This window comes from Ambystoma mexicanum, chromosome 7q (genome assembly GCF_040938575.1).
Source record: "Ambystoma mexicanum isolate Mex_15411 chromosome 7q, UKY_AmexF1_1, whole genome shotgun sequence".
Lineage (NCBI taxonomy): Eukaryota > Metazoa > Chordata > Amphibia > Caudata > Ambystomatidae > Ambystoma > Ambystoma mexicanum.
In genome coordinates, this window is record NC_090941.1 from 474,200,952 (window position 1) to 474,223,724 (window position 22,773).

Here is a 22,773-nt window from a genome sequence, read left to right on the forward strand (position 1 = left end):
TACAATTGTATGTATTGCTCGGAGATCTATAATCAGTCTCCATTGTGCTGAAATACAAGGCCTCACATCAATCTGTTTTTGCACAGGAAGAATTTGGCTGTTGCAGGGACTCTCCACAATTTCTTTTAAAATCCCTTTAACTAGTAAATCCTATATTACAGGCTTCATTCATTCTAAACCTTCCTTGGGAAGTTTATACTGAGGAATTCTCTGTAATACTGCACTGGGCTTAACTCATATTTTCACTGGGCCAACTACCATACATCCTACATCACTAGATGCCATGGCCGATTTCATAGGGCCAACCCCCTTAAGTTCAGGTGGCAAATCATTAGTAACAGTGACAAAACATTTTGAAAAAGACTCAGCATTACATGTTCGGTACACTCCATCAGCCGAGCAACATATATATATATATATGTGCATATAAATGTTTCAGCAAATCCATTCCCAACGGATTTAAAGCACATTTATCAGTGACAACAAGCTGAGCCATGCAAGATATAGGACCTATAGTAAACTGCACGGGGTCAGATATTCGTCATTGGACCGGATCATTAGAGAATCCCACTGATGCGTTTACTTTCCCGGAGATGGGAATATGGGGCACTAGTTTGTGGGAAACAGATGTATTGTACGCAACTGTGTCAAGGAGAAATGTTCCCTGCTTGCCCTGCACTGTAGCTTTTACAAATGGCCCCTTTGAATCTACAGTAATACTTATGTGCCCTTTTCCCTCTTCAGGGCAGCCCTATTCTATGTAGTTCATTGTACTCTAATCATCCTCATAATAATCCCAAGATGAATATTGCTTTCCTTTCTTCGGGTCAAAATAATTATGCTGTTGCTCATTATTCTCTTCTAGTGTCCCAGTATTTGTTATTATGCTGTTGCCGGCCTCAGTCCTTATAAAAATTCCTCTGTTCATTCCTTGCCCATAAGAGCGTCCACGCCCTCTCCGGCGCAACCGACACTCCATTATCCAGTGGTCTTCTGCCTTACAAAAATTACACCCATTGTCTGTCATACCTGCTCCATTACAAGCGGGCACTACCGCCTCTTACTCCTGATGTCTGCACTTACCCATGCACTTGCCACCCTCAGGGTCAGTCGCTTCACCAAGCAACGAGTTGGTGGTAGATCTCCTTCGGCTGGTGCCTCCCTCTGGAACAGCCTCCCTGCCTCCCTTAAACTTGAGGAGAACCATCTCCAGTTCCGGAAATACCTCAAAACCTTTCTCTTTGCTTCTGCTTTTTCTCCTCCTCTCCTCTGCTGACCTCCTGGCTGTAACCTGAACTGCACTCGCTACCTGGACACCCTCTGATCTCTGGCCGAGGTCCCTACCCCACCAGTGTCTCACACCTGCACTGCCCACATGGCATCCCCTGCACTTGGGGACTGTTTCTGTATCCCTACAGTCCCCCTACCATCCCCCGACACCTGATGTCCGCACTTACCCATGCACTTGCCACATGTTGGCCGTTAATTACTTATTGTTATCATCTTGTACTGCACTGGCCCCTTCCCATGCACTTGAGCGATCTGAATGACACCTGGCCTAGTAGGATCGCTGTCCGTCCTCCCTTTGTCCTCGTCCCTTGCCTCGTCGCGTCTTGAAGCACTTGTGCATAGGCGCGTTATAAATGGCATATCATATCTATACATTCCTCTTCCCCTTTGTATACATATATAACCTCTGCCTCTTTCTGGAAATGCCTGTTGCATTAATGCTCTGGTTTTTAACTTCCACATCTTGTTTCACTTTTCCCCCTTTGCCTTTAGCATGGCGGTTTGCAAAATACCTAGCCATGGTTAATATTTGAGCAGCCCTTTGGGTTAGCCAGGTGGACTCATATGATTTAATGTCATTAAAATGAGGTAACAACCCTTTAATAAAATGGGAACAGAATGATTTTTGCCCCTCCGGACTAGACATATTAATCCCACTAAACGAGGTAAACGCTTCTTCCTTTTGTGCAAAATATTTTTCAACTGACTCCAATTTATCCCAATTAATTTGCTTTTGGGGAACCACTTGCTGGATACGTGTTATCAACAGTGCTGGAAGAGATATTATTTCTTTTGAAAATTTCCCAGTCTTCCGCTTTCGCTAGCTATCACTGTCAGCTATTCCCACTTTATGACAGGATCTAAACTGTCTTGCATCTGCATTGGCGCCATATATCTGCTGATAGAATGCATGAAAACAACTGATCTATATCTCCAAATGTGAGCGGACCTGTTTTAAGAACCCGGTCCATCTAGGTGTACCACTGTTCAGGATTTTGTACAATATTGGATACTCTTTAGCAAAAGAAAGTAACTCCATCCTATTCCACCGCACATGGACCTGGTGTGTTGGGTTATCAGTATAAAACCAGGCACTTCTCTTCTTAGGAAACGTTTGCGTTACCATAGACTTTGTTGGGGCACTTATAATCCAAAATAAAAGATTTTGACACTATTGCAGGGCAGAGGAGTTTGAATCAAGCTTACACTCTTGGATTGCTTGCTCTATGTCCTTATAATCGCTCAAGAGGGGGGAGGTACACTTCGTCCTCCTCATTCACCATTAATTCTAATTTTATATTCAAGTCGCCCTCTTCCCAATCCTTTTTCACCTCTTTTTGATCATATGCGCGTGCTTTATTTTTTTCGGATTGCGATTTACATTTTTTATCCGTGCTTCTCTCATAGATTTTTGTCTAGCATAATCTTCCCATTGTTTATATGTTTCCCATTGCAGGGGTCTAATGGCCTTGTCGCCTTTGGCAGCAAATGCTTCTCTTAGGTACCCTATTTTCTCGAGGTCAAAAGATCCACACACAGGGAACTGAAAATCAGGGTTGCTGCAGTGTATTTCTGCTATTTGTGCAAAAACAACACTACCCCCAAGCCTTTCTTTATCATCAGCTCCCATCCTGGTGTACCTTCCAGGGGAGTAGACACATCTATTTCTAATTCTGAACTACTCTTACAACATTGCAACCCACAACATCCTTTAGTGCATGAATTTCCCATTTCTGTCACAGTAACTTTCTTGTGATTACAAGGTTGCATTGATAATGTCCCACTTAATGCAGTGCTCTCACAATCAATACAAACTACACAGCCATTTCATGATTCATCCATCCCATAGTTTCAACTTGTGTACACTAGGTGTATTTCTCTATGGCTCATTTAACAGTATGGTCCCATAGGAAATACAACATAACATATTCATAACATCAGACCACACATCATTCTGTATTAAATCATCACATTCGGTGCATGAAACGGTCTCACTCTTTTTTGTAGTGTTCTTTTCTGGCAATTCAAGAGGAGGGCAAGGCTCCCTTACACATATAGGCGGTTGAACCTCGGTCGCAGAGATCATGTCAAAGAGACCAGCTGGTGGGTGAAAGTTATGGCTGCAGGAAACCTCTGTCCAACTAACAGTGTGGTCCACGACCTCCACCTGTCCGGTGCATGCTCTCTGACCATGGCAAAATATTCCAACTGGATCTTTACTGCGACGAGGTGCTACCATGGGATGCCAATTTGTGGGCAATACTTTTCATAATGCCCGCCTGTGCCCATAAGCAGCATAATAAAACACCAGCAGAGAAGATTTCAAAGTCTTCAAATCCATAGTTTATTTTTAATATGCTTAAGCGGGCTTGGAAGACAAGCAACCGCTTCGTCCGTGCCTCTCTTCTTATTCGAAGAACAAACAGCTTTATACATTGCTTCATGACAGGCATTAAATCACCACGCTAAACGTGAGCACTGAACCAGGGTCTCAGCTTACTGCTAATGCAGCTGTCAAACTGCTATTTTCACTCCTTGTTATGCAGAATCCTGGGTAGTACCCTTAGGGACCACTACACAAGATTAAGACTACAGGTGGTAGTACAATTCACCTTTGGTACAAGCCTGCACTACACAGTTAGAGTGGTAGCAGTAGCGGAGCAGCCAGACTTATCTCAAGAGCAAATGAGCAGTAGTAGTGATTACACAAAGGACTACAATTACTGTGACTCAAGCAAACACTGACTCAAGGTTTAGGTATGCTTAACCTCTATTAAATTAAAACCACACTTCAAAATACACTACACACAACCAATTCCTCTTGTGCAGAACAATTCAAGGTAAGTACCTTTGGATTTGACCGACCGATGTTGTGAAACAAAGACGTTACCGGGGCTTATCACGCCATCACTTTTTGACAGTTCGGTCTTACGAAAAAGAAGCGTACCCGCAAACAGAAATGTTACCGTAGTCAAACACACTTAGCACATGAATAAACACATGAGAGTTGGGGATGAAAATCATAGGCAATACTTTTGTCAAGGCAGATAGAATCAAGAGACACTTTCTAAAACGTAGATAAAAGTCAATAGGCCTGCACCAGTGCAAATGGGTCCTGTTGTCGAGGATCTCAAGGTTAGAACAGTTCACGATTCGAGATTGCCAGGAGTACGATATTGTCAAAAGGGAAGCAAAAGTTATAAGAGGGAAGGAAGATAAGAACAAGCCTTTGGTGAGAAGAAAAGGGTTCAGCCTAGTTCCTCGAAGTCGGACACAGTACCTTATTCGTATGAAGAGCTGGTGCTACGGCAGTTGTTCCTGGTAGTTCCTGCAGACTAATGGTTCCTGAAGCTTCAGCCGTGGGGACAAGGAGGATGATGTCTGGAGCGATCTGCACTACCCAGGGATGAATCCGAAAGCAGCAAAAGAAAAATGGTGAATAAAAGGTGCCTCCTTTAAAACAGGAGAGGCTCTTCAGATGGCTATCCGGACCACTACATCTGTGTGCAGCGATTTCGACCAAGAAGAGGATCCTCTGCCTGTGGAAGGTGAGCTGGTTGATCCCACCAGGCTCAAGGGAAGAAGACTCCGGACTGGATCTTCTCTTGTCATTGAAGGGTAGATAGCTCAGGACTGCAGCAGGGCTTTACCGGGACTCGGGAGTTGCAGCAACCGTCTTCTTTTCCGTTTCTCTTCGGTTCTTTGCAGTTCCAGTGGTGACTGACTTCCAGCTCAAGAGTCCTGCCTTTTATGCCAAGATCCCCCATTCACACAGCCTGGCTGTCAATCACTCAGCAGAGGGGTTGTCCGGCCCAGACAACCACCTCAGCCAATCACGACAAAGTACGACTTCAGTTTCCTAGGATACACTGTGCAGGGGGTGACTACAACCCTCCCTCACATTCAGCCCACCTAGACACCCAGACGCCAAAGGAGGGCCACACAAAGTAAAACACAAGAAGGACTTTAACAAAAAGAAATGGCGATAAAACCCAACCGGAGCCGAAATAAAAAGTATTTGATCAAGCAGGTTTAAGTTCGAGGCTAATATAATAGCCTTAAACAGTACCACGTTTATATAGTATAATCGCGAGAAAAAAAGTTAGGGTAGATACCACTTGCACCAGCCAAGTCATAGTGTTAAGAGAGCAAAATAAAGCTCAGAGGTACAGACAAAAAGGGATATGAATTAACCCTTTCCAATGCTCCATGTAAGATTGGGTATACTGGGTCTGTAGTTATAAATGACTACATAAAGTAAATGGCAACTTTACCTGTTTCTGGGGGACAGTAGTCAGCCCCAGAAAAATTAAGTCAGAGGGAAGTCTCAAATACAACCCTGTGTCACTTAACGGAAGGTGCTATATAACACACAACAAAAGGGGCTCATGGAGTGGTGTAGCTCCAGAGCCCAAGATCACACAAACAGTAGAAATACACATGGCAAAACACATGCAAGAGTGGGAAAAAGGGCTCACACTCTTACCAGGTGGAAAAAAATAAACCCCAGAAATCCAGCAAAGCTGCTGAGGGACTCACTAGGTGAAGGAAATTAGCCATAAATGAGAATTCTCCCTAACACTCCTGCAGCCTGCTCGAAGAATAAACACGTACTGTTGCAAAGGGGTTTCTTTTTTCTGCTAGGCAAGCAAACTTTATCCGTGTGCACAGACCAACTGATTATAGAACTTATGTTCACTCATTTTACATAGTGCCTACACTTATTTGTTCATAATTTCCCACACAGTCATTGTTAAATAGTCCTCACACTACTTAGTTCCTGCCTACCCCATAAAGGTGTTCGTTTCTGGGGAAAATGGATAGTAACTTTGGTCTCTCTCTGAGACTCCTTAGTCCCCTAAGGGGGAGTCACCTCCAGAGAGACCCCACTTACCCTGTCCCATAAGGAAGGTATTAAGCATAGTTGACTCACCCCAAAAGGGATAATTCTCCCCTGGGAAGAGTCAAACCTCCTGGATTGGTCACAGTATTCCTCTTCTAGTTAAGGTTAACCAAAGGTATATACATTACATCTCCCCTTAGCCTGTGATGCAATTGGATACAAGGGATATCTCTAAAATCATTCTCATTGGGACACCTGCTCCCTGTTTCCATCTCACTCTCACTCTCTGGTCGCCCTCCTTGGGCCCCTTCACCCACTTGTGAGGCAAAAACCTTGGGGTCATCTTTGACTCATCTCTCTCCTTCTCCCCCCACATCACGGACCTTGCCAAGAAGTCCAACCTTCTGCTCCACCTCCTCAGAGGCATTCTCCCTTTCCTCACCTTTCCACAGAAGATCAATGTCTCCAGAGCACTGGTTCTCTCTAGGCTGGACTACTGAACAGCCTCTTCCTCAATCTGCCTCTTTCCTCCTTTGGCCTTCAACTATTCCAGAATAGGTCTGCAAGACTTATCCTTGGCCTCAAGCCTAGGGCCCGCATCTCTCCAGCCCTAAAATTCTCTCCACTGGCTCCGGGTGACTGCAATGATCAAATCCAAGACCCTCTGCATCATCCACAAGGCTTTCTGGGGCCTGGGACCCCGCTACATCCAACTGTCTCTCCCTAAATACCTCCCTGCTAGAGTCCTTCCTTCCTCTAGATCCAACTCTGTGCAGATCAGACATGTCTCCAAGCAGAGAGTGGGGGTAGATTTCTTTCATTGGTAGGAGCCTCCCTCTTGAACAGCCTTCCTGCCCCTCTCAGACTTTAGCCGGATCTCCTTAAGTTCCGGAAACTTCTCCAGACTTTCCTTTTCGCCTTCTCCTTCCCTCTCCCCCTCCCTTGCTCATCTGTCCCCCTGCCACTGTGACTAGTGCCTGGACCCTTATGTGCCTTACTGGAGCCAGGCCCTCCTCATCCATTCTACCCCAGTAACCCTTACCACCACTTGCCCATTGGCACCCTTCCCTGACTAGCCTGAATCTGATCTACCCCTTCCTGCACTCTCACCCTTATCCCAGACTCAGCCTGACCCCTGACTCCACCTGCCTCTTGCCCTCCTAGGCCCCCCCTCAGCACTTACATAGCCACTGGGTTGCTGCACATCTTCCCTTTTCCAGCCTTTCACCTTGACCTGCCCCCTCCCAACTGCACTTATGGTCACTGCACTTGCACAATCCGAATGTCAGAAGGCCTAGTAGGACCGTTCTTACTGTTACTGTTTTTTCTCCTCTGTCCCTCCAAACCCCATTGTCTTGTGGCAACTGGAAACACTTGTGCATAGGCGACATGACAATGCATTACTTACCGTAAAAGCATTTCTGATGGTTGTATCTGCTTAGATTCACATGCTGTGCATAGGTCCAACATCCAGTGGTCACTGCTGAGTATTGCATTTTGTTTTTCGTAGTTGAAAAGGGGACGTCGACAAGGCGTGTCTGTAACACTATCCCTATAGTGACATGCGGTGTACCCACAATCCCTCACGCGTCGAGGTCCCTCTGTTTGTATTTTTTCTGCCCTGAGGGAGCCTTCTAGACGTGAGTGAGTACAAAAAAAAGAGATATAAAAGGATGTCTATGTTCCTTCCATCCGAGCGGGGAGGAAGGGTGGGCGCATGTGAATCTAAGCAGATACAACCATCAGAAATGCTTTTACGGTAAGGAATGCATTGTCTTCTGATGTTTGTTAATCTGCTTAGAATCACATGCTGTGCATAGACTAGCGAGCAGTACCCGGAGTTGGAGGTGGGTTGTGAGAAGGAACAGTAGAGAAAAGGTATCTTAATACTGCTTGTCCCACCTGGGAATCAGCTCTAGAGTGGGCATCTAGACAGTAATGTTCTGTGAAGGTGTGTACAGAACTCCAGGTTTCCGCTTTGCAGATGGACTCAAGGGGAACATTTACAATGAATGCTATGGATGCCCCAGTGCCACGAGTAGAGTGTGCTCTTCGCTTGAAGGGTAGTTCTCTCTTAGCAAGAGTATAACAGAGAGTGATGCATTGAACAATCCATCTAGATATAGTGGACTTTGATTCTGCATCTCCTTCTCTTCCTGCTGCCATCGAGACAAAGAACTGATTAGTTTTTCTCAGTGGTCTAGTTCTTTCCAGATAAAACATGACAGCTCTGCGCACATCAAGTGTATGCAGGCTCTTTTCTCCTAGATTTGAAGGATTTTGAAAGAACGTTGGTAGTTCTATTGACTGGTTGACATGGAATTTCGAGATAAATTTCGGTGCAAACCTTGGGTGTGTGCGTAGAACCACCTTATCTCTGTGAACCGTTACAAAGGGGTCTAGAACAGAAAGAGCCTGTAGTTCACATACTCTCCTAATGGAGGTGATAGCTATTAGATAAGCAGTCTTAAGAGTTAGGTCTTTAAGAGTTGCCTTGTGCATGGGTTCAAAGGGTGAAACCATGAGCCTGGTGAGTACCACATTTAGGTCCCAGCCGGGAGCTGGGTTTGCTATTGGAGGGTGTATCCTTTTTACGCCCTCCATGAAGGCTTTGATCACTGGGACTTTCCACCATGACACTTTGAGTTGGGAAGTGGTGTATACAGAAAGTGCCGCTAGGTGGACTTTAATAGAATTGAATACCAGACCTGAGTCCAGCAAATGGGTCAGGTACAGAACAATTTGTGTGGGAGAGCAGTCAACAGGGTTGATGCTTCTTCCTCTACACCAGATGACAAATCTCTTCCATTTGCTAGAATAACAGTGACGAGTGTTAGGTTTTCTAGCTTCCCTGAGGATGTCTATGCACCTTTGTGGAAGTTGTAAATGTCCAAATTCTATGACCTCAGTAGCCAGGCTGCTAAGTTCAAGGTTTGAGGGCATGGATGCAGTGTCCTGCCCTTGTCCTGTGACAGCATGTTGTACGGGCATGGCAGTTTCACTGGTGGAGACAGAGACATCTCCATCAGATGAGCGAACCATGGTTGCCGGGCCCACATAGGGGCCACTAGTATCATGGTGGCTTGTTCCCGGTGCATCTTGTGCACAATCTTGTTGAGAAGGGGAGTCGGGGGGGGGAAAGCGTAAACAAATTTCCCTGACCATGGAATCGATAGACCGTTCCCCTTGGACTGGTTCTGAGGGTTCCTGGAGGCGTAATCTTGGCATTGTGAGTTCTCCAGAGTTGCGAACAGGTCTATTTCTGGGAAACCCCACTGAGTGAAGACGTCGAAGACAATGTCTTTGTGTAACCGCCATTCGTACTCTGCGGGCAGGGGGAAATCTCTGCTGAGTTCGTCTGCTAGCAGATTGAGTTCCCCTGGTACATGTTGTGACAGTAGGAACATGTTGCGTCGGAGAGCCCACTTCCAGATGTTCTGGGACAGCTTGGACAGTCCTGGAGAGTGGTGCTCCCTTTCTTGTTGAGGTAGTACATGGCTGTGGTGCTGTCCGTGAGGACCATCACCGTCTTTCCTTGTAGGTGTTCCTGGAAGGCTTTCAGTGCCTTGAACACCGCCAGTAACTCCAGTAGATTTATGTGTTTGGATGCTACGCTCGGAGTCCACACTCCATGAGCAGTCTGATGGGATAGGTGAGCCCCCCATCCTGAGGGATGCGTCTGTGGTTAGAGTGGCTTCCACTGCGGGTGTGGTAAAAGGTTTCCCTATTAGCAGGTTTTCCTTTGTCCACCACCGCAGCGAGAGAACCAAGGCCTGCGAGACCACCACTAGATCATCCCATTGTCCGCTGGCCTGACACCACTGGCTGTTGAGCCACTCTTGCATTGGGCGCAAGCGCAGGCGCGCGTGAGGTACCAAATAAATACATGACGCCATCATTCCTAGCAAGCGCATTGCTTTGCGTACGTCACCTCTCGACCTGCCACATATTGGGGGATCTGAAACAGCATGTTTTGGACCCTCTCGTTGGAGGGGAAGACAAGGCCATCGTTTGTTCGAATTAGAGCCCCTAGGAATTGCTTGATCTGGCTGGGGTCTAAGCTGGACTTCTTCTCGTTGATGGAGAAGCCCAGTTGGAACAAAAAGTCTACAGTCTTTTGGGTATTGGAGAAGCATGTTTCGTAAGAATCCCCTGTTATGAGCCAATCGTCGAGGTAAGGGTATACTGGGATGGACAACCTGCGCAGATGGGCCGCTGCCACTGCCAGTACTTTCGTGAATACCCTTGGTGCTGATGCTATCCCGAAGGGTAGCACTCTGAACTGGTAGTGTTTGTTCTCTATCATGAACCTGAGGTATTTTCTGTGCGCTGGCAACATTAAAATATGAAAGTATGCATCTTTCATGTCCAGTGTTGTCATGTAACCCCCTTGTGATAGCAAGGGGATTACTTCCTGTAAGGTTACCATGCAAAACTTTTGGGGCTTGACAAATTTGTTCGCTGGGCGCAGACCTAATACAGGGCGCATGGTTAGGTCCTTTTTGGGTACAAGGAAGTACACTGAATAAATACCTTCTGTTACCTGAGATAGAGGCACGAACTCTATAGCTCCTTTTTCCAGTAGCTGTTCTACTTCCTGTAGAAGGATGGCGAGGTGTTCTGGTGTCATGCGTCGTCCCCGTGGGGGTCTGTATGTTGGGGAACTGTTGAATTCTATACAGTAGCTGCGGGCTATGATTGATAGTACCCAACGGTCTGATGTTATTCACTCCCATGCTAGAAGAAACAATGTTAACCGGCCCCCGAACGGCGATGCATGGGAGGAGACCCGAATCTTCGGGTCATTTGCTGTTATTGGCCTGAGAGCCTCTAGGGGTAGAGGCCCGACCTCTCCCCTTGCCACGGCGTTGGCCTCTCTGATTGTACTGGCTACTATTACCCTGGTTAGAGGACCGGTTGTTGGCAGAGTATTGTTGTTGTTGATTCTGCTGCTGGCGTTGGCCACGAAAAAGGCGCCTATTGCCATAGTCCCGTCTGTTAGGGGGCCTAGAAATCTGGTCAAGGGTCTTGATTGTGTCAAACTCCTTTTTTAGCATTTTCTAGCGCCTCATCAACTGCCTTACCAAAGAGATTGGTATTCTCTATAGGTTTGTTGATCAGGGAAGCCTGTGTTTCAGGTTTAAACCCCGAATTGGGCAGCCAGACATGGCGTTTGAGGAGTATCCCTTGGACTAGGGAACGCCCAGCAGTCTCTGCAGCATCTAAAGTGTTTTTAACAATGCTTTGGTTCACTAGTGTCCCTTCCGTGATTATGGCCAGAAGGCGTGTACGCAGGGGTTCTGGTGCCTCTTCAGCGTTGCTACGTAGCTTGCTCCACTGTGCATCTACGTAGCTTGCTAGTAAAGAGTTGTTATTAGCGATCCTTGCTGAGAAAGCGGCGGAAGCTGAGATTCTTTTCCCCAGGGCATACAGCTTTTTCCCCTCCTTGTCTGGAGGTGCCTCACTGGTGGACAGTGGCCCCCCTGCCCTCTTCCTTGTATTTGTTACTACAAGGGAGTCTGGTACGGAGTGGCCCCTGACATACAAAGGGTCAGAAGGAGATGGACTGAAGAGTTTTTCTATTCGAGGGTTGACCCCTCTGACCAACGCAGGAGTGGATAGAGAAGGGGTGATTCTTCTTTTTACTGAGGCAAGGAGTGGAATGGTTTGACTGACAGGGGGTTTCTCCTTAATTACTTTTTCCACAAAGTCAATGTCAGGAGAGGTCTCCCCTGTGTCTAATTTGAAATGCGCTGCTGCTTTGCGCAACAGTGTATTAAACGTAGTCTGGTCATCTATAGGAGATGTGTTCCTAATAGGCGAGTCTTTGGGAGGAGATAGGGTTATGGCATCAGGGTCAGAGTACGCTGATGGGGACTGCCAGGGGTGTGAGGTAACTACCTCTAGTTCTTCTCCGAAGCCCCCCTGCACCTGTATCTGGATCTTCTTGAAAACCCTCCTCCTCTAGGTTTCGTTCTTCCTCTACACCAAAAACTCATCCTCTTCCTGAAAATGTTGTTCCTCTTCAGTGAGGTCATACACATTTAATTCCTCTTGCGAAGGATTAAACAGCCTAGGAAATTTGACCCTAGGGTCCTCCTGGGGTCCTTCTCTTGGTCTTTTGGGTGTTGGTAGGTTTTGGGTTTCAATAAACCTTTCCATCTTCTCCATACAGAAATGGAGTCTCTCCAGAGTTTCATGGGGTACCCCGGAGTAGTCTAGGGGGGGGGGGGAATTAGTGTTTTCTGCCTGGAAACGCTTTGACCTCTCCCACAACGTCGAAGAAAGGTTTCCGTCGCCGTCTGAAAAGCCTTCCGGTAGGCCAGGAGTCCCTCTAGATGAAGGGGGCAGTTCCTGGCTCCCCTTCGGCTTTTTCGGCGTGTCTTTAGCCCTTTGCGCGGTATTCGACGTGTCTTTCGTCGTCCGCTTATGGGTATCGGCGGAAACAATCCTCGCTAGGCTCTTGACAAGTAAATTGTCTGTGGAGGTTTCTGGTCTCGACGTTACGGGCGTTGCGTGTTGTACTGCGACGGGCGCTCTTACATGGAGCGTTACGTCGGATGGTTTTGGGGTAGCGCCTTTATGTGTGGAAAGCCCAGTCGCTGGTCGTGGCTGCGTTTGCGAGTGGGGCAGACTCTTACGGTCTGAGGTAGACGCCGGGGTGCCCTGCATCTCCTTCGGCGCTGATGGATTCTTCGTCTTTGACGAAGAAGAGCCGTGGGTTGTGTGCTTATGGGAGTGAGTCTTTTGTGCATCCTTGTCACCGGGGTGTTCATCCCCATAAGCAGGGCGTGAGCCGAGCCCGTCGGGGCCGGGGACGGACGTCGAGGAGCGTGAACGCTCCCTTGAGAGGTTAAGACTTCCGCAACGGAGGTTGTGTTATCACCTTCCTCATCACTTTCCACGGCGGCGGGTGAGGAATCGGACTTCGACATGGTGTAGGCCGCCCACCTCTTGACTCTACGTTCTTTTAGAGTTTTGGGTTTTAAAAGTTGACAAGCCGCGCAGCCGTCTTCTTTATGATCGAGGGGCAAGCAACGATTACAGTGTTTATGCTTGTCCTTCCAGGTGTACTTGCCCCTGCAGCGCGGGCAAAACCTAAAGGGTGTTCTCTCCATAGCTGAGGCAATAATTTGTGGTGATAACAACCCCGAGGGGAAAGGGAAGGGAAAGGGAAAGGCATTCTCGAAGAGAAACAAGATAGTTTCACCCCCACTCTCCCTACTGTATGTTGGCCGGCGAGGCCAGGCCACGTGTTCGGCAGCGCCGAAGGATCTCCTCCGTCTCGTCTCCTCCGTCGAAGATCTTGTTCGGAAGAGAAACAGCTTCGGAGCTACGTCGAGGGGAGGGATCTATGTATTAATGTAATAAGTCAAGACCAAGGTCCAGGAAAAATGTTTTGCAATGTCTCTCGAGGAGCTCCGCGCAAAGGCGACCAAAAGCTGGGCGGAAAAAAACAATCTGAGGGACCTCGACACGTGAGGGATTGTGGGTACACCGCACGTCACTATAGGGATAGTGTTACAGACACGCCTTGTCGATGTCCCCTTTTCAACTACGAAAAACAAAATGCAATACTCCGCAGTGACCACTGGATGTCGGACCTATGCACAGCATGTGATTCTAAGCAGATTAACAAATATCAGAAGCACATATCCAATAAATAAAACAAATAAATATAATTTCTCCTGTGAAGAAATGCTGTTCTTACATCTTCTCAGATGACTATCCTCGTACTGCCTGATATACGTGTTTTTTGTTACTTTAATCTTCTGCCATTTACCTTATTATTTCTCTCCCCTACAGCGTTGACAGAAGACCCTAGCATCCCAACACAGGGAGCATGTCCAGTTACCCTCTCACCTTCGGGGGAACCCTTCTTCTGGGTGTTCAACCGTCTGAGAGGCCAGCATTTGATGCTTTGAAAATTGTTTTTTAACCACCTGGAACCCCACACACTCCTGACTTCCCTTTCTGTCCATTATTTTGAGAGATCACATTGGAGCGTTTCATATATCAATCTTCTCCGTCCTGATGAAGGCCGATCAAGTTACAGCTGCACAAGAACAGCTCTGAGGCCGAAACACAGTTGTGTAGACTTTTTGTCTGTGTCACAACATTTTCACTCACTAACAGTCCAGTCTATCGACCTTTACCTAATGTACTGCTTTTGCATTATCTTACCTCATGTTATCCCTCACAAGGGACCATAGAGATCGCAACTGCTGATAAACTTGTCCAAAAGAATTAATTTTGGCACATGTATTTGTACGCTGTATTATGTACGTTGTATATATTTTATTGAATGTCCTATGTTCCTTCCTTATGTAGATGTGGCATATGCTCTGATGTATTAAAATGGAATCCCATGCAGTAGTCAATGCCACTATTTGTTTGTTTAATGACCGTCAGGTTTAGTGTTTCCTCTCTGAGTGGGTTCCCATGATCTTGCTCAACTGTATCATTACAGTTTTAACCATAAAAAAAAAAAACAGAGCCTCATCCCTGACAACCTCAGTCATGATATCTGGGGTTTTCACTGGTGTTGTGAGAAAGAGAGAGTGAAGGAGGGACATCTTCTGAAGCAGATCTTTATGATGGACAATACGTGCTCAAATAAAATCTTTAATTTCGAAAGGGTTATCCCTTAACGAGACCTCCTACTATACAGTTGCATCAACTACATTTCCAACATGATATTGTCCTAGTTTGCCTTTCATAATTGTCAATTATTAAACATTTCAATTGCACTGCTTTGAAAAAAGCTATTTTGCAGCACAATGCACAAACCTCTTATTTTGAACCACACTTTTATTACGGCCTTTACTGTTTCGATTACCTCATTTGGTCGAGGAAGGACAATAACCGTCATTGTCCCAGTGTGAATACGCTGCATCCGGGATGATAGGCCAACCTCAGGGATTCGCTGAACTCGGTGAGTCCCAGCTTCATATTTCAAAGCCTTATAGACACCGTCTCCAGAAATACGGGCAGCCGCATGATGTAACCCCCCTGCAAAATACAATATAATGTAACCATGAATGGGTCATAGCTGAGTGGACAGAAGGAGCTACAGTTCTTTTTTTTACCAATCTCTGCTGTGGTATAATTCAGAATTTCGAAGTCCCAAGATCTGTAATGTGCATAATTCTGGTACATCTCAAAGACTTCTTGCGTAAACTGTTGGCAGATGTCGCCTACGAAAACAAAAAGCGGACATTGGTAAAGGTTATGTAATTTATGGAAGTTTAGCATGCAATGCACTTCACTTAGCTTCATAAATATAAATAGAATGTTTAATTGAAAGGCGATTCTGTACAGCGCACCTGAAGACATCTTCTAAACTGCTTGCGACGCAATGTCACTGTGAGCAAGTCCTTACATACTCCAAAACGACTGCGTCTAAAAGGGTTGACGCTCAACCCAATACTAGTATCTAAAAAGGCCGGCAGGTTCCAGGCTTGCTTTGCTGGGGCATTCATCATTAATTCTAGTAAGCCTGTGGAAATCCATACACTACTGTGACATTACATATAGAACATGTTTTTATGAAAGCATCCACCACCTAGGTTAAACCATATGGCCCTCTGAGCTTTTGTTTATTAAGCACGTGACTTTACTATACACAGTGAATATGGTTTTCATAGGTAATAGCTAACAGGTTTAATCATCCTTAAGGTGAAAAAATGATTCTCATGCCGAATTCCATCCTCAAAACATCCGCTCGTGGCCAAACCCCAGGACCTCTACATGATCTAGTCTAAAATGCCCCATACTTGTGTAATTGGCTTTCCGAGACAATGAAGGTGCTCCTGGGATTTCAATCAGGGTTGATCAGGAATTCGAGGCTAAATAAACAAGAAACATTTAGTTGCAGATAACATTTGGATTCCTACCCTAAATATTATAGTGACAAATTGAGGACAAAGTAGAGCATAAAGGAACACATTGTGCTGAACCTTGGGGTACGTCTCATCCCATTACAACTCTAATTGAGAAGGACAATCACAGAACGTTCGCTGATGCAGTCTGAAATTACCCTATTATGCAACACTTTCCAACCTTTTAAAAAAATATATTTTACCTTTAAGCTAAGCTTAGTAAACCATCAAAGCTTATAATGCAGATGTATGGAAACTGATGGCAAACCAGGCAGTGCTTGCATAAGCTATTGAGGTAAGGGTTAAGGACAGGAGCAATCCCTTTACTAGTGACCATTGGAGGAAAACATACATGATGTTTAAAGATGTTGCAATGTCCACAAGTAAGGATTTTATTCAGTACAGATACGTCAATAGGTCACACATTACCTCTAGCAACAGGGCAAACCACAGCAAAGAGGCCCCTGAATGTGCAGCGTGTGGGTATGGATGCAACTAGGCAGACTTTGACCATATGCTATGAGGATGTCCTCAACTGCAGTTACACTGGGATAAGGTAAGCGAGAGTGTCAATGATAACCAAAAAGGACTTGCACTTCAAAACTGATTGGCGTTTACTGGCTTTGCCTCGGGTAAAGCCAAGGTCATGGTCCATTTCCTATCAATGGCGATGATCTTAGCTAAGCAGTACATCACAATGCCTAGATGGTGGCTCAATAACTTGGTATTTTGTAATAAAAGAGAAAGCAGTAAGCAACCCCTCTCTCAAAGGCTTGTTTTAAGTAATGACATTGTAACATTAGAAGGGCAATCATACCAAATGTTTGAAGAATAAAAGGTTACTCACTGTGGTGACTGGTGTTCATAGTCCCGTTTTCACAATACAATAGAATTCTTTGTCCTTCAGGGAAGGGAACTGAGCAAGTTGCAAAGCGGCATTATCACAAAATAAGCAGGCATGCCGGGGCACATTTTCTGCCAGCTCTGCCCACAGATCCTTCCTTGCACATGCTCCAGAAAACACCCACCAGTTCTTTTCAAAGGACTATACATTAGGGCGTCTTTTCAAGGGGGTTTGAGGGAGGGCTGTATGAAGGAAACAGGACTGCGGACTAGGATTACAGTAGTCACTATGGTAACTTCGACTTACTCCTACATGCCATCCTCTTTCCTCCATACTCATGGAGGACTACCAAGCACTCCCAAAATGAGAGATGTACCCTGCAGATCTTCAGTACCGAACTCACAAAGGGGCCAAGATCAGCCAAAACAGTTCGGAGGACTGAATGGCTGAATATTTCAGCCGTAGAACTGGAATCAATGGATGAATGCTTACAAAAGAAGTGCAGAGAAGCTCAAGGGCCCGCCTTGCAGACAAATGTCACTCGACATCTCTACTAAGCCACCAAACAACCCTTGACTCTGGGCAACTGTGCATTCAGGTGGGGAGGCATTTAGCCACCTTCTAATCCTCCAAAATACAACAAATTATCTAGCGGGCGATAAAGGCTTTGGCAGCCACTGACACTGGAGACGGATCCCCAACTGTATCCAATACTTAATCAGAAGACCTGAATGTTTTCATAGGCTCCAGTATGAACCTCAAGTCATAGCCACATCGAGGGTATTTAGAGCCCTCTCCAGGTCAAAAGAGAGGCAGCGAGATGCCTTTATTAAAGTGAAAGTCTGTAACTGATTTTGCAAGAAAATATGAGTGAGTGCTGAGCACAAATCTTTCCTTATGAAAGATTAAAAACAGAGGCTCTGAGGAATTTTCTCACTCTGTGGGCTGATGCGATGATCACCAAAAATTCTGTTTTCCATTAAAGGAGCCTCCGGTGTACTCATGCCATAGGCTCGAAGAGCTTATGCACGAGTATCACATTTAAGTGCCACCCAGGATGAGTAACTTTCACCTGTGTAAATAAGTGTTTCATACCACTGAAATGACATTTTACTGCATGGGTGGATAAAGAGGAGGGCTTTTCCAGACGAGCGCAGGCCACTATAGCCAAAAGGTATGTTCTGTAGGAATCCAAATTCATGCAGACCCTGCCTAATCAGACATAAATGATTGAGCATTGAAACATAAGGAATTAATCTCTCTCCCAACTCGCCACTGGCATAATCCCAGCCACTTACTTGAAAACTGCTGCTTCATGGAACCTTTCCTAAATGCTTTTAGGACTTCCAGGTTTTGCTGAGAAAAGTTGATGTACAAAATTCAATTCTTCAGGCGTTTGGTTTCTAAGCTCAATAATTGAGAAGTTTGGAGAACCTGTCAGTGTCGCTGGGACAACAGGTCCATGTCGGGAGGAAGAAGCCAAGGAGGCTATTGGGCCATTTACAGTAGGTCCAAAGAACATATCCTGCAGGGCCACAATGTAGCCACCAGCATAATCTGAGTGTAGCTCGATCTCTTGAGCTTGCAACCCATCCTCAATCAGAAGGGGAAGGAGAGGAAAGGCATAAAAGATAGGAGCATTCCAGGGGAAGCAGAAAACATGCATCAGGGAACTCTTAAGCAAGACTGCGGAGGCAGTCTGCTTGAGGAGAGTCCAAGGAATAAACCGTGTTCTGAAAGATCATTTGTGCAAGCCTGCATAAGGGCAGTCACAAATCCCACAGCACATCATCAAATAATCCAATAGGGAAACCAGGCATCAAAGCTAGTGACAAGGCTCATTTCCAGAGAGTTGTGCAGAAAAGGGCAGGGAAACTGGGAGAGTATCCTCATCCCATGTGTGTGGCCGTGAGTACAGAGACCTCTGAGCTTTTAAAGAGTTTAACACGATGAACAATATACAGAAAATTCAGTATGATGCATTTAAATCAGTTGGACCAATAAACTTCCTAACAGCACATCCCCGGCTTTGGAGGGAATCGTTTTACAGCACCATTCGAGGCCTGCACAATTCCGCTCAATCCACTCATGGGATACAGACCACCACCTTTAGCAGATCTTTCCATCCTAAGTAATACAGCCTGATCTGACATCTAGTGCCCATGTGACATCTAGTGCACATGGGAATCGTTCCGGGTTCTCAGGTTCTATAGCCTGCTTTCAATTATGACGTTGTGCTGAATTTGGGTGAAACAGAGTCCTGGACAGAGCCTGACGGAACGTGCACACAGCCTTATTGGCTTTTGTGTGTGTGCCGACCAAATAGCTTTCTCTCTGAAAAAAACCCTTTTTGGATAATATGCCCTGCAACATCAATATCCTTGCGATTCCAAAGACCTAATAACCCACTCAAAGTACTTAAAAACTCCTGAATTTCAACCGCAATTGAAAACGACCCTCACCCCTCATCTGTTCTATGGGTATCGAGAATATTGAACGTCTATTCTTACCCATATGGTCGAATAGAAAACAGTCCTTTTTCTCCTCCTGCTGAACCAGGCCAAACTCCTTGCATGCCTTTTCCATCATTGAATGAAAAGCGCCAATATCATCAGGTGGCGACGGGTGAGTGGGGCTCTTTGGTGTTTCCAATTCGACATCCGAAACCCAGGATGGATCCCTAGCTGGAGACAGGGAGATATCCGATGCTGACCCACGGTCAGATAAAGAGTCCGAAAGCTCACCCTCCTCCTGGACTACTGGAGTCACTGGAACTCCGATCGTTTTGGTTGGACGGTGTGAAGGGCCGGGTTCGTCGACGGGGGGAGTCAACGCCACAGGTGGAAGCCTTTCATCCAACGATTTCAGCAGCGAGTGTAATGAGGACAAGACCTCCATGGACAGGACCGATTGAGAGATTGGAGGTTGGGTAAACACCTGAGAGCAGGTTGCTCCTGATGGCGACTTGGCTGGTAGCCCAAGTTCCTCCGGGCCCGCAATCCTGAAACCGTCGTCTTCCTTCGAGGAAATCGACACTGCTTGTTCCTGCAGCAAGGTGTCCGGCAACCCCAGATCAAAAACTTCTGGTCTCCAGGCCGGAACTTCGGTCGACGAGGACATCGTCGCCGTCGTCGGGTTGACGAAGAGGGAGACCAACTGCGTCAGAGGCAGTGAGAACACTGACTGGTTCGTCGTCGTCGACGGTGGGCCTGCAGGTGGCTTAGGCGGTCCCGCCTTAACAGCGCTCTCCCTGCGTTTATCCGATTCTCTACTCGTGGCAGATCTAAGAGGATCGCCCGAGGAGGATTTTGGCCTTTCCTTTCCCTGTTTCTTCGACGATGATGATGATGATGATGTCTTTTTTGAAGATTCTTTTGAAGAGTCCTTGGAAGAGTGGCTTCGTGGATCCTTTTCCACCGGTCGAGTCTTCTTCGCCAGTGGTTCCAACGAGGTTGAACGGCGCGGGGCTCCCGATGTTTTCGTAGAGGCCACGCTGCGCACGGAGCCAACCTCCGACTGAGGGTATGCTCCCGCCCCGTCATTTAACCACGAAACCAGCCTCCGACTCCGATCTTTCAGGGTTTTTTGGGAAAAACCTTTACATATTTCACACTGGTCTGCCGAATGGTGAGGGTGGAGGCAATAAATACAATCGAGATGGCCGTCCCCCTCGTAAACCTTCTTCAATCCGCACGTGGCGCACCGGCGAAAGAGAGGCTTTCCTGACATTCTGGTAAGACCAAAAAAAAACTGACAGGCGTCCTAGAAGTAGAAACTACACGAGGAGATCCCACTATCTTTGGAGACGGTTGAAATCTGACGGGACCCGCGGGGGCGGGGCTTTTATACCATTACGTCCTACAGGGCATGCGTGGACGGCCCCGGAGAGGACGTAGATGTGGATAGGACACAAAAGTGTCGGAAGTTTATCCTATAGGAAACGACTATATATGTGTACCGAGGGTTCCCAGTATGACGACAGGGAATATTCTAAGCATGTGAATCCATGAAAGATCCAATGCTGGAGAATGTAGTGCATAATGCATACTTCTGAAAAACATCAAAGTCAAGGATAGACATTTAAATGATATAGGTCACTTTGCTGCACATTGCTGTTATTTACTCACCGCCAGTGGTCCTTCCAGATGTCACCTCCAAAATGGCATCGCCGTCATCATACTTGTCATGTGGGACCAAAATGTGAAAAACCTGAAAAAAATGGAACAAAACACAAAAAGATCTATTACACTTCCACATATACTGTCAGCACTTGCTAGGTTACATTTTGAAATAAGATCTACCACTTAATTACTTCACAATTAATTCTTTCATTTTCAGATTTTGAAGAATATGAATTGTACTCTGCAGTGTTTCACAAAGAAAACCCATAAGAAAAAATGAATAAAAATGCTAGAAACTTGGCCATCAAAATTAAATCGGACAGCTCACTTGTGTAACAAATGTATACATATCCATGCAAATTGGTATTTTCTCAATTCAACACAACCTAACTGAAAAGAACGTATACAATGTTTACATATATTTGTTCACCACCTGGAAGAAATTCGGATTGTTTTATTTGTTTTTTTCCAAATCCTTTCTACTGTAAGGGGACACGATATTGTCAGATTCTTATCCAAGTCACAAGTAAATAATGAAAACCTTTACAGCTGTCCAAAGGGAAAAACATAAAACCATACAATTACTTTACCGCTTGTTAGTATTGCCTCTAATCATCTCTCAGGTTAACAAAGTCCCCCTTAACCCCTCCCCGGTAACCAGCCCCGTCTCAACTCAACTCAACCAGACACACTGGGTTAGCCACAGTTCTTCCTGCAGGACACACCTGTCACCTGTACAATGTGTCGTACTCTCACTAGGCAACTGCCCATCTGTGTCAGTCCCTGGCTTCACCGCCCAACTACGCAGGCAGAGGTTGCACTGCCCTGGCTCTGTTTTGTGGCCTCAGGAAGGCAGCAGCGAACCTCTGCCAACTCAGCTCCCCCCCACCACTGTATCAGCACAATGCTAAATGCATGATCATCAAGATCAGCAGCCAACGGCAGTGGCCATCACCATGCCTTAAGAAAGCAAAGGGGATGTAGAAATATCAAACAATCTGCAGGTCATCACTGAACAGGAAACCTCTCCAATTTTCTCATTAGTTCTACCCTCCATATTTACCCTCACCGGTCTCATGCATCTCAGCGGGCCAAGACAAGCTACTGCACGTGCCTAGCTACCTTCTACTTCCCGACTGTGACAATAAGAGGACAAACTAAAAAACTATTAATCACCTCAACCGTTAAATTTCCAAATCTACCACGCTCTAATGCATTGAATCAGGAGCTCTCAAGTTCGCCAATATTCACTAACCGTGGTTCATCCAGCCCCTTTCTCCTTAGTATTCTGATACTTGTAGTACTTTATTTCTTATTATAATGACAGTAATCAGGGCCTGAACGCAAGCAGCCTAGCTTTCATTGTCCCTTCAATGAGTGTATCCTCCATGTACACTCATCAGATAGGATAAGATCAGATAATTGCTAAAAACTTTGTATACCAACTGCAATGCACCACAGCAACAAATTATAATTGGGCACCATAAACAGCCCTTAAGAGAATTCTTGTGACAATGTTCCCTGCCTTGGACTTCGTCTGGTGACCACAAGGAGCAAGGTGACTCAGGGAACCAGGTACCTAGCCAAGCCAGTTAGGGAAAAATACATTTCCCAAAATGCCCCTCAGAAACCAAAACAAACGCAAGCCGGATCCGTGAAGCAGAATTAGGGACTAGGGAAGAAGGTAAACCTTGCCAAATACCCAGTCAGGTCACTTACGCCAGGGAAGACATCAGGAAACCTGTCTTGGGGACCATACACCTAACTTGTACAGGCATACCACCCTCAGATTGA

The 22,773-nt window shown here is 46.0% G+C and overlaps 1 protein-coding gene across 3 annotated transcripts in view; it reads right to left on the bottom strand.

Annotated features, from left to right (window-relative positions):
* MTRF1 (mitochondrial translation release factor 1) overlaps window positions 1–22,773 on the bottom strand; it is a 676,299-nt gene that overhangs the window by 433,590 nt on the left and 219,936 nt on the right. For all 3 annotated transcript variants that reach the window (XM_069640531.1, XM_069640529.1, XM_069640530.1), the window contains 3 exons: window positions 20,986–21,067; window positions 15,223–15,330; window positions 14,973–15,145 (listed from right to left, as the gene is read on the bottom strand). In XM_069640531.1, the coding sequence (XP_069496632.1) occupies window positions 14,973–15,145; window positions 15,223–15,330; window positions 20,986–21,067 (363 nt within the window). The remainder of the gene's footprint in view (window positions 1–14,972; window positions 15,146–15,222; window positions 15,331–20,985; window positions 21,068–22,773) is intronic.